This window comes from Leucopleurus acutus, assembly GCF_964270905.1.
Source record: "Leucopleurus acutus genome assembly, chromosome: X".
Classification (NCBI taxonomy): Eukaryota; Metazoa; Chordata; class Mammalia; order Artiodactyla; family Delphinidae; genus Leucopleurus; species Leucopleurus acutus.
This window is the reverse complement of record NC_139148.1, coordinates 115,536,296-115,550,357: the sequence shown is the minus strand read 5'-3', so window position 1 is coordinate 115,550,357 and position 14,062 is coordinate 115,536,296. Positions and strand designations below refer to the sequence as shown.

At 42.6% G+C, this 14,062-nt stretch overlaps 1 protein-coding gene across 1 annotated transcript; it reads right to left on the bottom strand.

Moving 5' to 3' along the window:
- Window positions 1-258: 258 nt before the first annotated feature.
- Window positions 259-8,595, bottom strand: CCDC160 (coiled-coil domain containing 160). Its single transcript, XM_082864901.1, has 3 exons — window positions 8,460-8,595; window positions 7,288-7,345; window positions 259-1,266 (listed from the first exon to the last, which is right to left on the bottom strand). Exon 3 carries the CDS (start codon window positions 1,240-1,242, stop codon window positions 265-267), a length of 978 nt encoding a protein of 325 aa, XP_082721027.1. The 5' UTR covers window positions 1,243-1,266; window positions 7,288-7,345; window positions 8,460-8,595; the 3' UTR covers window positions 259-264.
- Window positions 8,596-14,062: the final 5,467 nt, after the last annotated feature.

The following is a 14,062-nucleotide window of genomic DNA, read 5'->3' as shown; positions in this document are numbered from 1 at the left end:
AGTAACAAATATATATATATATATATATATATATATGTAAAGAGATTCCTAAACCTTCATTTCTATTTGGACTCTGGCAATAAATTCATTAGAAAGAGAAAGCAGAAGCTTTGAAGTTAGCATCTACACCTTTCACAGATATCTTGATTCACCAAACATGAAAATCACATCCCATAACACATGTTTTAAGTTGTACACAAAGAAAGCACAAGAAACACTGATTTGGCTCAATCATTTGCCTAATGAAAGGCTTTTTTTATTTTTTTATTTAAAAACAAAATCCCCCATAAAGCTGTCAGGGGCACCTGATGACGCTACAGAAGCAAAGTGTTTTCTGAGCAGCTCCAGGGCTCTGCTGTTTCTTGCTCGTATGGTCTTCTCCACTCTCAGTTCGTTCTTGATGGCACTGAGCTCCCCGTGTATCTTCTCCATTTCTAATTCATAATACAGTTTCACTTCTTCCTTTAGTAGTGCATTTCCACCCTCAGTTTGCTGCTTTAACTTCCTAACGGCTTCTTTTAAATCCTTGTTCTCAAGGCTCAACTTGTGGATGACCTCTTTGGCTTGCTGGAGCTCTTCTGTTAAGTTTTTAACATTTGTTGCTTTTTCAGAGAGGTCATTTCTTAAAGCTTGAAGTTCCCAGTCTTTCTTGGAAGTTTCCATCCCTGCTTCTTGAAAATTTAGGGGTTTTGAGGAGACTTCTTTTTTGCAGTTCAAAAGTTCTTTTTCCGCATTTTCGAATTCCTCTTCTATTTTTCTGCATTGCATGTTAAGCGCTTCCAGCTCTTCGTTCAAAAGATTCAGGCGAAGTTTTGGAGACAGTTCTTCGGTGAATTTCTTCTTCTTGTCTTTTCGTGGTGGAGCTGATAATTCCTCTGTACCCCAGCTAAGAGGCTCTTCTGCACCATTAAAGCTTTCTTCAGCTGCAATGTCTAAATTAGATGATCCACAGGAGGCAGAATTTGTGTCTGCCTCATTCTTTGAAATGTTTATCTTTCTCTCTCTTAAATTTGGTTCTTGTTCATTTTCATTTGGTTGAGAAATAACTTCTTTCCTTTTAAATTTATTCTCTTCTTGAAACTTTCTACTAGACAAATTAAAAATCCCTTCCATTCTCTTGGCCTTACCTAAAGTCATTTGTTCAGAAGAGGATTCAAGCTGAGAAGCCTCATCTAGAATATCCTGTGCACTATAAAAAGGAGCAAACATATTCTCCTTCCAGTGTTTTCTTCTAGCATCCATTTCTTCAGGCACCTCTTCCAATTCCTGAAAAACAAAATTTTAAATCAAGGCACATATTTACACTGGCAGCCGGGGTAGTGGAAAGAACTAAGAATCCTGGCTCAGGGGTGAAAGAACCTAAATATTTGAGGGCTGGCACTCCCTCTAACTCACTGAGTGACTTGGGCCTCAGTTCCCTCATTTATAAATGGAAAGGGCTAAACTAGCTAAGTTCTACAGACCTTTCCAGCTTTAGAATTCTCTGATCCTATGAAATAGAACCAATAAATGGACACACTTGGCTATTTATTGTAGAGAAAATAATTCTATGAGAAAGCAGCATGAAAACAACTGCTTTAAAACAGTAAAAGTGATTTTAAATTAATAGGTTAATATTGATAAGTTAAATCTGTGCTTCCAATGTGCCTAGTTTTTTTTTCTAGTTCTTTTCGGTTGGACTACTGTTTATTCATTCTTTAAAGTGACTAAAACATCAGTGCTTAATGCGATGTGAGCTGCTTTGGGTAAAGTATACCATGCAGACTTCCTTATGACTAACGCTGCCAAACGCCCTTCTGTCTTGACCTGTAAATTCCTGCTATTCCAGCCTTGGGCTTTGCTTTTAGGCAAGACTCTGCCAAGCGTACAGAATTCTATCCGTTTTGACAGCAATTTCATGATGAGAACCGAATGTCAACAATTGAAAATATTAATGCCACCAAATGGGTTTTTCTCGAGATACTGATTCCAAATATAGCTTTTAGGTGAAAACTTAGCATACTAAATCACAGCTAACTTTCTAAATTTACAAAAATTAGAGGATGCTTATTTTGTTTCAAGGAGTCTTCCCTATTCAAAGACAGTCCATAACATAGAGCTTTCCTAAAACACAGAAACGTTTGATCAGTAACTACTTTTGAGAGAAGGGAGAAAGAAGGACCCAAGCAACATGCTGAAGGGCCACTGGCATCTGAAGCCACCAAACTGGCAACTGCAGTTACCGCCAAAGGGTGGGAAGAAGGAGGGGGTCACTTTATTCATCTTATACATTAATTTGCTGTAATATAGTTGGAAGATTACCACCGAGAAAAATCAAAGTATGCCTGCATCTATTTTTCCCGTGAACACAAATGTAATTTTATCTTGGTAACAAAAAATGGCAGTTGTGTTTATTTTTTGATTAATATTTTCTTTAATATTATTAAAGATTATAAATGTAATATTATATTAATATATTATAATATTTAATAGTTGTAATATTTCATATTATATAAAGATGCTAATAGTAGTGCATGTTATCTGTAGAATTTTGGAAAATACAGAAAATCACACGTACAAGAAAAAAAGCAAAAGAAATCTTCCTCATAATCCTGTGGCCCTGAGATAACCACTTTTTAATATATTATTTCTTGATAATTTTCTTTTTAACGAGTATAGTTTAAATTCTAACAAATTGTTCTTACTACAGACAATGAGAGAATAAACTCGATACCTACATGCCTGACACCTTCCCCCCAAAAGAAGAGGGAAGGGACTCACTCTATACCCAAGGATACATCTCCACTGACAACTATTTGGCTTTGAGGAAAGGAAAAGGTACAAATATGCAGTGAAGGTGTTAAAATGATTGGTTCAAAAGCCATAACCCAAGCTTTAAGTTTAGTCAATCAGACCACAGTAGTAAGCCAAGACTTGAAATTCCTGGTATGTATTTGCCATTGGAGCATCCTCTCCTTTCTCCTGAAATAGTCCGTTCTGACTTTATTATTCTGTTAGTCACCATCCAGAAGCATCGATGACCTATCTGTCCTTAAAGAGGAAGATGACCATAATCCCATTTGCTCTCCTCTCTAGAAATATGAATGCAAATGCTGGGAATTATTACAGGGATCATAAAGGAAAGGAACAGAGGAAAGAGAAAAGATGGCAATACTAATTTCCAGTCACATTTTTATTTATTTATTTATTTTATTTATTTTTGGCTGCGTTGGGTCTTTGTTGCTGTGCATGGGCTTTCTCTAGTTGTGGTGAGCAGGGGCTACTCTTCGTTGTGGTGCGCGGGCTTCTCATTGCGGTGACTTCTCTTGCTGTGGAGCACAGGCTCTGGGCACGCGGGCTTCAGTAGTTGTGGCACGTGGGCTCAGTAGTTATGGCTCACGGGCTCTAGAGCGCAGGCTCAGTAGTTGTGGTGCACAGGCTTAGTTGCTCTGCGGTATGTGGGATCATCCCGGACCAGGGCTCGAACCCGTGTCCCCTGCATTGGCAGGCGGATTCTTAAGCACTGCACCACCAGGGAAGCCCAGTCACATTTTTTAGCAGTCAAATTTTTACCAGACAACTCTGTAAAAGCTTTAAAATGCTTCTAATCAGGTAGCAATGGGAGAGAGATTACTATTCTTCCTACCTAATTCTGGATGAAAGGCATTGGTGAGATTGATCAGGAAAGCGGTATGCAGAGGGGCAAGGTGAGACCACTTTATACATGAAGCTAGCAATAATGACAAATCTGAGATAGAGGTCTGGGTATAGAGAAAGGTTAAAATAGAAAGCTCTTTTCATTAATGATTTTGCACCTTGAAAAAGTGACTTCTATCTCCAACCCTCCCATAAATCTCTGGCTAAAAACATATATATATATTTTTTTCCAGCATCACCACATTTCTTTCCTGGCCTCTGTATAATTTCTTGATACAGCCCATGCTTTTTCACAGAACTGGGAAGAGTCCATTTATTTTATAACTGAGGCTCAGAGAAGTTAAGTGACTTGTCCAAGTCCACACAGCCTATAGTGGTAAAACTGAGACCCTGTCTCCCAGATCAGTGCCTATTCCAAAATTCCTCTTTATTCTTCTGTTAGGTTTCATTTCACAAATTGAAAGAAAACAACCCACTATTTTCAGAGCTTAGGTATTTTTAAAGGGCCACAAAAGGAGAGAGGAAAAATGAAGGGGGGAGGGTAAGGAGACTTGCATGTCACATATCAAAGGCCAGAAAGAGAAAGGTCTGAAAAGCCTTTTGGAATTTCCCTCCCATAGCTTACACAGGGCAGGGTCAAGGGGTCTCTGAGCTGCTTCTTTCTTTCTCTCTCCCTCTCTTTCTCTCTCTCCTTTCCTCCCCTTTCCCTTTCCCCCTTCCCTCCTTCCTTTCTTTTTTTTTTTTTCTCTTTCATTGGCAAGATATCCTTTAAGGGCTTGTTCCCAAATCTAGTCACAGAGTATGGCAAAGCCCAGAGTGCGGGTAAAAGGTGCCAGGCTCATTTTCTCTTCACAGATTGCGTTGTTTGTTTTTTACGCAGAACAAGTATGACATTAGTATTCTCTGGCAAAGACAAGAAATATGCTTTAAGACAATGATACTCCTTCCTCTACCCTGGCGTGGCAGCCATTTTGCTTTCAATAAACTTGATTAGGTAATTTGTCGCAGCATAAGGCAAATCAAACCAGAGCCATTATTGAAAGTATAAGCATGCCTTTTTAGTGGGTCATTTATTATTACAAGTGCCTACCCAACACTATATTGGATGTTGCAGAACTGAAGGGTAGGTGAAGGAGGTCCAAGAGAAATGAAAAATTTAAAGAAACGAAAACACAGGAAAACAATATAAAGTCATATGACAAAAACAACATTAGTGGTCCTCTAAGCCAGTGATCCCCCAGAAGTCCTTGGGACTGCACTGTTAAGGCATGGTTGTCCATTATACGGCTACATCTGTTCATTTGTCTCTGACATGAACTGATAATGGACACCTGACGGTTCTAGTTAGTGTCTCCCTGAAAACATCACCATTCATCCTCTGGTGACTTACTTTTGCAGTGGCAAACTAGTAGGGCATTTTGGTGGAGTAAGGAAATTTCTTGACTCATGGAAATGGTTTCTACTCACCTAAAGAATTTGGGAACCACTGATAAACTGAAAATGGATTTATAATGTAATATCATATAATGTAATTGTTGAAAGCTAAGCAAAGAGTGATCACTTATTATGGATCTTTAGGTAAACTGTTTCATAAGAATCTTGGGTGAATGCATATATGTCTTCAAAAAGTTCCAGAAAGTAATACACTGTTTATTGTGAAAGGAGAAACCCACAAAACCATCCAGTTTTCATCTTCAAGGTGTAGGGCCCTGGGAAATATGCTCATATTAAGATGGATAAGTGATCAAATATGTGAAATCTAATTATTTATGTTCTAAAATATTTATACTTTAAACCACATGCTTTAGGGAAATTTGATGACATAAAAATCAAAGATCTCTTTTCTTTCTTGCCTTATCTCATTTACATTAGATTTGATTTCAAAATTTCAGGACCATCTTTTTTGCATAAATCTTGATCTGTCTGCAAAATGCAATTATTCTTCCAAGCAGGGGTAGGCAGGGACTGGGAAACCTCCAGAGGCTTTTTCCCACCTCACAAGAGTGCTTCATCCCAAACTTTGTAAATTGGGAGTGATGTTTAGCAAAGGTCATCTCCAACCTGTGATGGGGCAGTAAGGGGAAGACAAAAGGCCCTTCTTAGCCCAGGCAACGTTTTCCCATTATTCTTGGATGGTTTGGTTCTCTCAACCCTCAGAAAAACTGCTTGGCCAAGACAGGAAAAAAAACGTCTGTTTCAAAGAAAGTCACTGGCCTTGCTTCTTTGCTCAATTGTCCAATCTGTTCTCACATAAAAGCAGTAGTTCTCAACTTATTTTTCTGCTTCCACTGTTCCCAGGCACAAAACACAGCCATCATTATCCCCTCTCCTTGCTCCAGAAGATGCTGACCTGCTCCCTTTAGGGGAGCTTCTCCATTCCCCAGCCTTTCCAAAATCATTGGTTTACAGAAACTATTAAATACAAAAATGAGGACTGCCCAAAGCTGTCTGAAGGAAGGTGGGTAAACATGTTCTACCATGCAAAATTGTGGGGAAGGAAAAGAAAGTTCTTGAGAAAGGAATTAAGTGTGGACTACGGTAAAAAAAAAAAAAAGACTGAAGGAGTCAGATATCTTGGCTCCCACACTTTAGAACTATGTGAAAACTTACGTTTTGTGAACCTCAGTTTCTTCAGATGTAATATAGGGACAATATACCTATTTCCAGGTAGTTAGGAGAAATTATTGAAAATGAAAATGGAAGCAATTTTAAAGTATACTATACACCATGGGTTTTGTTCTTTTTTAGATTTTCCTTACCCTCCCTCAGAACATAAACCAGTCAAACAACCCAACCCTTCTCCAAAGATATGTGCTTCAAAGTTGCCAGCCTGAAGTCATCAGACCTCAGAAAAAGTCAGTTTGAAAAAAAAAAAAGGAAGTACTATTAAGGTAAGTAGGAGGGAACCTAAACTTGAATCTTACATTAATTCGACCTGCATCTTCATGGAAGAATTAGCCCTAAATCCTGTAAATTGTTGACGTCTGCAAATTTCCAAAGCTAAATTGATCCTAAGCAGAAGAGTTGTAGTCTTTTCTACATCCGAAGAGATTTGCATTTTTTATCACCAATTGCTTTACCATGAACTTTCCAAATGTCCCAGTGTTTTTCAGAGCCACCAATAATATCTTAGAAATATTACAACTGGGGTATCAGTTTGAAGATTATCAAGGATGACTCCGCACTCTGAGTTTTTCTTGTGCTTCTGCAGCATTTCACACATAGTTTCATTTTACCAATACGCTGTGATCTCCTGGCATCTTATTCATGGTTGTATCCCTGCTGTTGCCTGACACATAGTGGCCCTCAATAAATATTTGTTGAATGAATGACCCTTAATATTCTTCCTGAAAATCCTACAGTGTTTTGATTCTAATTGAGTTTCTGTAAGTACTTATAACTTCTCTTTTGGCTTATAAGGTTTTGGGGGGTGACATTTTAGGGAAAGGGCTTTTATTTTTCCCTTAAAGTTTATTTGGCTTACCTAAAGTCTTCAGGACACTTTTCTTTTGTATTTTCACGAGGCTTTTTTGATAGTGTAGTGACAGTGCAGACTAATGGTCTAGTTAAAAGATTGAAGATTTACACTGGGTGAGGCTCTGTGCTTCTAAACCTCCATAACCAGCTATCAGCCAGCAAAACGGTACTTACAATTCCTGACGTCCAAGGTCTTCTATCTGATGCCACTGTCCTCCTTCTCCAGATTGAACTGAAAAAGAAAATATATTACATATAAAATATATTTTATATATTTTGGTTAATATATAATTAACCAAAATGCCCAAATCTGTGTTCATATGAGATGTAGCTTAAAATTACAAGTGATAGCCTTAATGTTGTTCAGCTTACCTCAAATGCGATGTCAGACACTTTGAAGCAAGTTTTCTTTTGAACTTGTCAACCCAATTTCCCCACTATCACATCACTAAGTCTTCCTTCCCCAAGCAATGCAAATACCAGATGGGACAAGAATCATGGTGGCATCTTATTCAACACGGTACCTCCTCGCCTTTAGCAATTATTGAACAAATGAGCTACCACTGGTGGCCACAGCGGCATGCTTGTTAGTAAGCAGCAGGCCAAGAGCCGCGTTAGCAGAGGCTGGAGCCGAGGCATTGCCTCCCTCCCCCAGAGTCTAGTTATTTTGAAAAATCATTAAAAAGGGACATGATCCCGGTTTTTGCCTTAATCTTTCATGGTCCTCACATAGGAGCCAAGCGGACAAATTGTCTTCTCTATTGTTTGGCCGATATTGAGAGTGAAGCAAAGTACCATTGAAAACCGGGCCCTGTGCACGGTTCTTACCCCCAATTCTTTATTATTAGTGTGGAATAATGCCTTCTAGGAGAAAAGATACGAAGTCGCCTTAATTCCAAAAGGCCAAGTACTTTATTAGCATGGAAGTCACTTTCTTGCTATAAAGCTGCATCTAAGCAGGCATAGTTTGGGGGTTTTCTCTGTAAATGGTTAACTAAACTCCTGCCACCGCTGCTTCCAGTGGAGACGAGGTGGCTAGGGTCAGGGTGCTGCCCGGGCCGCCACCGCAGGTGACACCTCCCACCTCTCCAGTCCCTACCCTCTGCTGGCGGGCCGTGAGGAAGAGGGCAGGGGCGAGGCCTGACCCCACTCCTCCTTCCACACCCCGAGTCCCACACCCTGTCCCCTTCCCTCCCAAACGCCCGCCAGTTCCCGGCCGGGACCCTAAAGGGTGAAGAAACCCGCAGTGGGCATCGAGGCGGCGAGCGCGCTGCCTCCGCCCGGGTCACCCAGGGAGGGCGAGGGGCTAGCCTGGGGAGCCCCGGCCGGGCCGGGCGCAGACATACCTGGCGGCGTGGGTGGGGTCCGGTGGGCCCTGGCCCCTCTTCCCTGAAGACGACCACCAGCGGCGGGCGGCTGCCCTCGGCTCAGCGCTGGCCAACGCGACCCCTCCGGACCGGCCCCGGGCAGAACCTCTGCAGTGCAGGGCCAGCGCGGGCCGTGCCGTTGCCTGGCAACCGGCCAGCCCGATTTAAAGGGACCCGCGCGCCGCTGCCCAGAGCGCCGGGCCGGGCGCTGCCTGGCGATCGTCACAGCCCGCGCGAGCACTGAGCATGCCCGGTGGGGCGGGCGCCGCGGCGGCTTCTGCCTGCACGAAAGCCGAGCTCGAAGATCAAGAGAGCTGAGTCAGGGCGGGAAGGGTCGAGAAACTGCGAGGCAGCCCCACCCATGGTGGGCTTATTACGGAGGGTCTGGGTGACTCACAATCCACCTGGACACTGCGATTGTGGGGGAGGAGGGAGTGACACAGGGCTAATCCATAGGCCTGCAGTTTAGTAACGTGACATGGAGGACGGTTAGCTCCAGAAGGTAGCCTGGACTTGGTTCAGGGTCCTTGACAACATGGGAATTGCACCCCGCCCCCCGCCCGTCCGCACAATGGTCTGGCCAGAATTTCTGCCTCTGATCGACTTTCTAAGGGCGTGTGTCAGGAGAGCATGTCCCCCGCTCGTGCCCCTATGGGAGACTGGGCTTGTACCCCGGGTAGCCCACGGTTTCCTCATGCATCACTCAGGAATTTCTCTAAACCACTCTTGCACCTATTTGACTTTAAAACCTACTGCAGGCAACTAGTCCTACACTACCGGCAGTGTAAAGTGGTTTCCTTTGATCAGTCCCCAAACTACTCTGTTCCAGCTTCAAAGGTTGCTCACAACTTCCAGGATTTGGTTGGGGGTACAAAGCCACGTCCTTCATTTCAGTCCTTCCTACTATTTTGTTAAATAAATAAGCGACCTTCTCAGACTTTGATTAGCCTGGTTTCCCAATGATTATTCTTCCATCATCAAATTGGCCACACACACTGACAACACACCTTGGCTATAGTCTAACAGGGACCCAGCCTGGGCTTGACCTAAAGATGGTCCTCACAAAGATTGTAGGGCCTGAAACAGAGAGGGTCTGGAGTGTCCAAAATAGTAATCATAGTGACTTTTAGGAAAGCTGGTATTTTCTAGGAAGCATGAAGGTGAAAGGAAACACTGGCTCTGGAATCTCAGGTGAAAGGAGGTTTATGCACATCTAAAAAGCGGCAGTCTAATTTTTCAAGACCTAGCAAGGGAGTGACTTAGAAACAAGAGCAGGATACATTTCAAAACTTCAAAACTTCTTGGGAACCGGATCTAACAGGTGTTTGGTGGCTGGCAAGGTTGCATTCAGGTGCCTGGAGGCCTGGTTCTCAGTCTCCTTTTCCTCCTTAGAGAACCAGTGTCAACAAAGATTGGAGGAAGGAAGAGGCCTAATGTCAACATGGATTTTGTTATGGACCCCATCAGAATTAGTCTGTGGGATTCTGACAAAACTACTTTCCTCGACATTAAGTCTCTAAATTGCCTTGCATTTATCATGTCTATTTTAATTCTTTTAAAAGGGTTACACTTATTTTTGCTTGATGTAAGATGCCTTATTAATGTAATAAAGGAATCTTTCCTAATTGCTCTGTGCCTCAGTTTCCCTGTTTGTACAATAGGAGTAATAATTGAACCTAACTCATAGGAATGTTGTGAGGATTGAGTGAGTTAATATTTTTAAAACCCTTAGAGTAGGGACTTCCCTGGTGGCGCAGTGGTTAAGAATCCGCCTGCCAATGCAGGGGACATGGGTTCGAGCCCTGGTCCCGGAACATCCCGTATGCTACGGAGCAACTAAGCCCGGGCGCTATAAGTACTGAGCCTGTGCTCTATAGCCGGGAGCCACAACTACTGAGACAGTGTGCCACAACTACTGAAGCCCGTGCACTCTATGGCCCATGCTCCGCAACGAGAGAAGCCACCACAATGAGAAGCCCGCGCACCGCAACGAAGAGTAGCCCCTGCTCGCCGCAACTAGAGAAAGCCCGCACGCAGCAACGAAGACCCAACGCAGCCCAAACAAGCAAACAAAAAACCTTAGAGTAATGCCTGACACGTAGCAAACCCTATATAAATGTTTCTATTACCGTTAGTATTAGTATTACCTTGTCTTATACATTCATTAACCCTCCTAAAATATAAATATAAACACACTGATGGGGGGTAATTCCACAGAGGTCCAGTGGTTAGGACTCTGCGCTTCCACTGTGGGGGGCCCAGGTTCAATCCTAGGTTGGGGAACGAAGTTCCCACAGCCAAAAAGAAAAGCAAAAACGCACTGATGGTGACAACTCAGGTGATGGTGATAATTGTGCTCTGGGAAGTGGAGTCCAAAGTCTTGAGATTTAGAATTCCAAAGCTTTATTTTCGGTAGAGTCCCAGACTCCCATCAGGCCAGCCCACTCCACTTCCACATCCCTGAAAAAATGCACAAAGGGTTACTTTGGTCTTGCATAATAAATTATATTCTATTTTTAAATATGGTGGGTCACTCCTTCATGTACTCAAGTATCAAATGGCAGAGAGTAAACAACAGTGAGGACAGAGAGTTTTGTTATTCCAAGCTACTGCACACTTGGAGATAGGTTTTCAAAAATGGAAGACAGAAAACAGTTTACTACCCTCTGGGACCTTTATCAATACCAAAGCAACAAGGCACTTGATAATAATAGAATCATACGCTCGTACAATGGAACCCAAGCTTCTTGTTTTACCAAGTAGGATATTGAGACCCAGGCAAGTAATGTGATTTACCCTTTGATCACACAGCAAAATAAGCTTCTTTTTGATTTCCCTGGCAAACGATCCCTGCTTGAGTAGCCTCAAGCCTGGGATATTTGGGACAATGAGAAAATACACATTTATAGGTATATGTGTCATGTTGATAAATATTTTTTCTATAAATTTATTTATTTTTGGCTGTGTTGGGTCTTTGTTGCTGTGTGCCGGCTTTCTCCAGTTGCAGCAAGCAGGGGCTACTCTTCATTGCGGTGCATGGGCTTCTCACTGCGGTGGCTTCTCTCGTTGTGGAGCACGGGCTCTAGGCACGCAGGCTTCAGTAGTTGTGGCATGTGGGCTCAGTAGTTGTGGCTCGCAGGCTCTAGAGCGCAGGCTCAGTAGTTGTGGTGCGTGGGCTTCAGTAGTTGTGGCTCGCGGGCTCTAGAGCAAGGCTCAGTAGTTGTGGCGCACGGGCTTAGTTGGTCTGCAGCATGTGGAATCTTCCTGGACCAGGGCTCGAACCCATGCCCCCTGCATTGGCAGGCAGATTCTTAACCACTGCACCACCAGGGAAGCCCTCATGTTGATAAATATTTAAATTATTCATGCAGATAATAATAACTAACATTTCTCACACTTCACATCCTGTACATCAGAATATTCTGTTGGCTGTACCTTCATAATGTATTCAGAATCTGATGGCTTCTCACTGTCTCTACTATCACCACTCTGATCCTGGCCCCTGTCATCTCTTGACTGGACTATGAAAACTAGCCTCCTAACTGCTTCTACCCTTGCCCTATATTAGTTTCCTAGGGCTGCTGTATCAAAGTATCACAAACCAGGGGTGGGGGCTTAAAACAACAGACACTTATTCTCTCACAGTTCTAGAAGCTAGAAGTCTGAAATCAAGGTGTCATCAGGGTTGATTCCTTCTGGAGCCTCTGAGGGACAATCTGTCTCTCCTAACTTCTGGGGGTTGCCAGCAATCTGTGGCCTTCCCTGGCTTGTAGACACATCACTCCAATCTCTGCCTCTGTCTTCTCATGGTGTTCTCCCTATGTGACTGTGTGTCTTCACAGAGCTATTTTCCCTCTGTGGGTGTCTGTGCCCAAATTCCCCTCCTCTTATAAGGACATTTGTTACTGGATTTAGGGCCCACTTTAATCCAATATGACCTCATCTTAACTTGATTACATCTGCAAAAACCCTATTTCTAACAAGAGCACATTCATAGGTACAGGGGCGGGTAAGGACTTGAGCGTATCTTTTGGGGGGGGACACAATTCAACCCACAACCCCCCACCATCTATTCTCCACACAGATCCAGAGAGACTGTTATAAACTATTAAGTCAGACCATGTTACCAATCTGCTCAAAAGCCTACAAAACCTCTCAATTTGACTTGCAGTAAAAAACAAAATCCTTATAACAGCCTACAAGGCCCCACAGGATTTGCATGGAGAATCCCTGTACCCTCTTTTTCACCCCTCCCCATACAATACCTCTTTGAACTCCTCTCCTGCCACCTTGTCCCTTGATGACTCTACTCCATCAGTACTGGCTGCCTTGCTGTTCCTAGAACACCCAGGCACCCTCCTACCTTAAGGGACTTAGCTACCTGTTCCCTCTCCTTGAATGCTCTTTGAAAGGTACATGATATCCACATATCTTAATTCCTTACCTTCCCCAAGTCTTTGTTCAAATCTTAGCTTCTCTGTGAGGCCTACCCCTACCCTTCTATTTAATCTTGTCAACTTTCAACCTCTCCAGCATTCCCACTGCTCCTTATCCTTACTCTACTTTTTAAAAACATAGCACTTATCATTTTCAAAAATACTATACTATGTTGTTTTTCTTCTGTTCTCTCCATCCACCCCCCTTCCAGGCTGCACTACACTATAAGCTCCAAGAGGGCAGGGATCTTTGATTGTTCACTGATATATCCTAAGCACCAAATAAAGTGCCTGGCACATGGTAGGCACTGAACAAATATTTGTTCAATAGATGAATGAATGAATGGAGCTCATACCTTGTTCCAGGAGTGATTCCTTTAACTTTCATAAAGTACTATTATGACCTATATTTTTGGATGAGAAAACTGAGCCACAAAAAGATTAAGTAACTTGCCTAAGGTCCCACGGTTAGGGAGTAGCAGAGCTGGGGTTTGAACTCAGGCAGGTCTGGTTTTCAACAACTATGCAGCACTGACATATAAAGGGCATCTGACCACAAGTGCCTGGGAGACCCTATATCTCGTGTTCTGACATTCACATTTTGCAATAGCAGGTGATGAACAGTAGCTGTTTCAAACCATTGACGTATCATATGTTGCTGAGATATAGAGTTTGATGTTGTTTGTACATTGCACTGCACAAGTTCTGGAGACTTGTTATCTGGGTTCAAATACCAGCTCCACCACTTAGCTGTTACGGGTCTTTGAACAAATTGCTTAACTTCTCTGTATCCCAGATTCTTTACTGGTAAATGGGGAGTAATTATAGTACCTACTTCACAGTGTGGCTTTGAGGATAAATTAGTTAATATATGTAAAGCAATTATAACTGTGTTTGGTAAATAGAAAGCACTCAACAAGTTTTAGCCATTGGTAGTAGTAGTCCTGTATAATAAAAGTATCAAATTTTGATCCAGTCTTGCCTGTAATATAGAAGTCATTATACAGGCAAAACTTATTGCTAGTGTTAGAAGTTAGAATAATAGTTATCTTAGCGGAGATAGTGACCAAGAGAGGGCACCAGGCAGGCTTCTGGGGTTTGGGTAATGTTCTATTTCTTGATCTGGGCACTGGTTATATTGATGCT

Bases quoted from the DNA above. Each gene is read 5' to 3' on its own strand.
- CCDC160 (XM_082864901.1), bottom strand. From the start codon at position 1,242: ATGGATGCTAGAAGAAAACACTGGAAGGAGAATATGTTTGCTCCTTTT.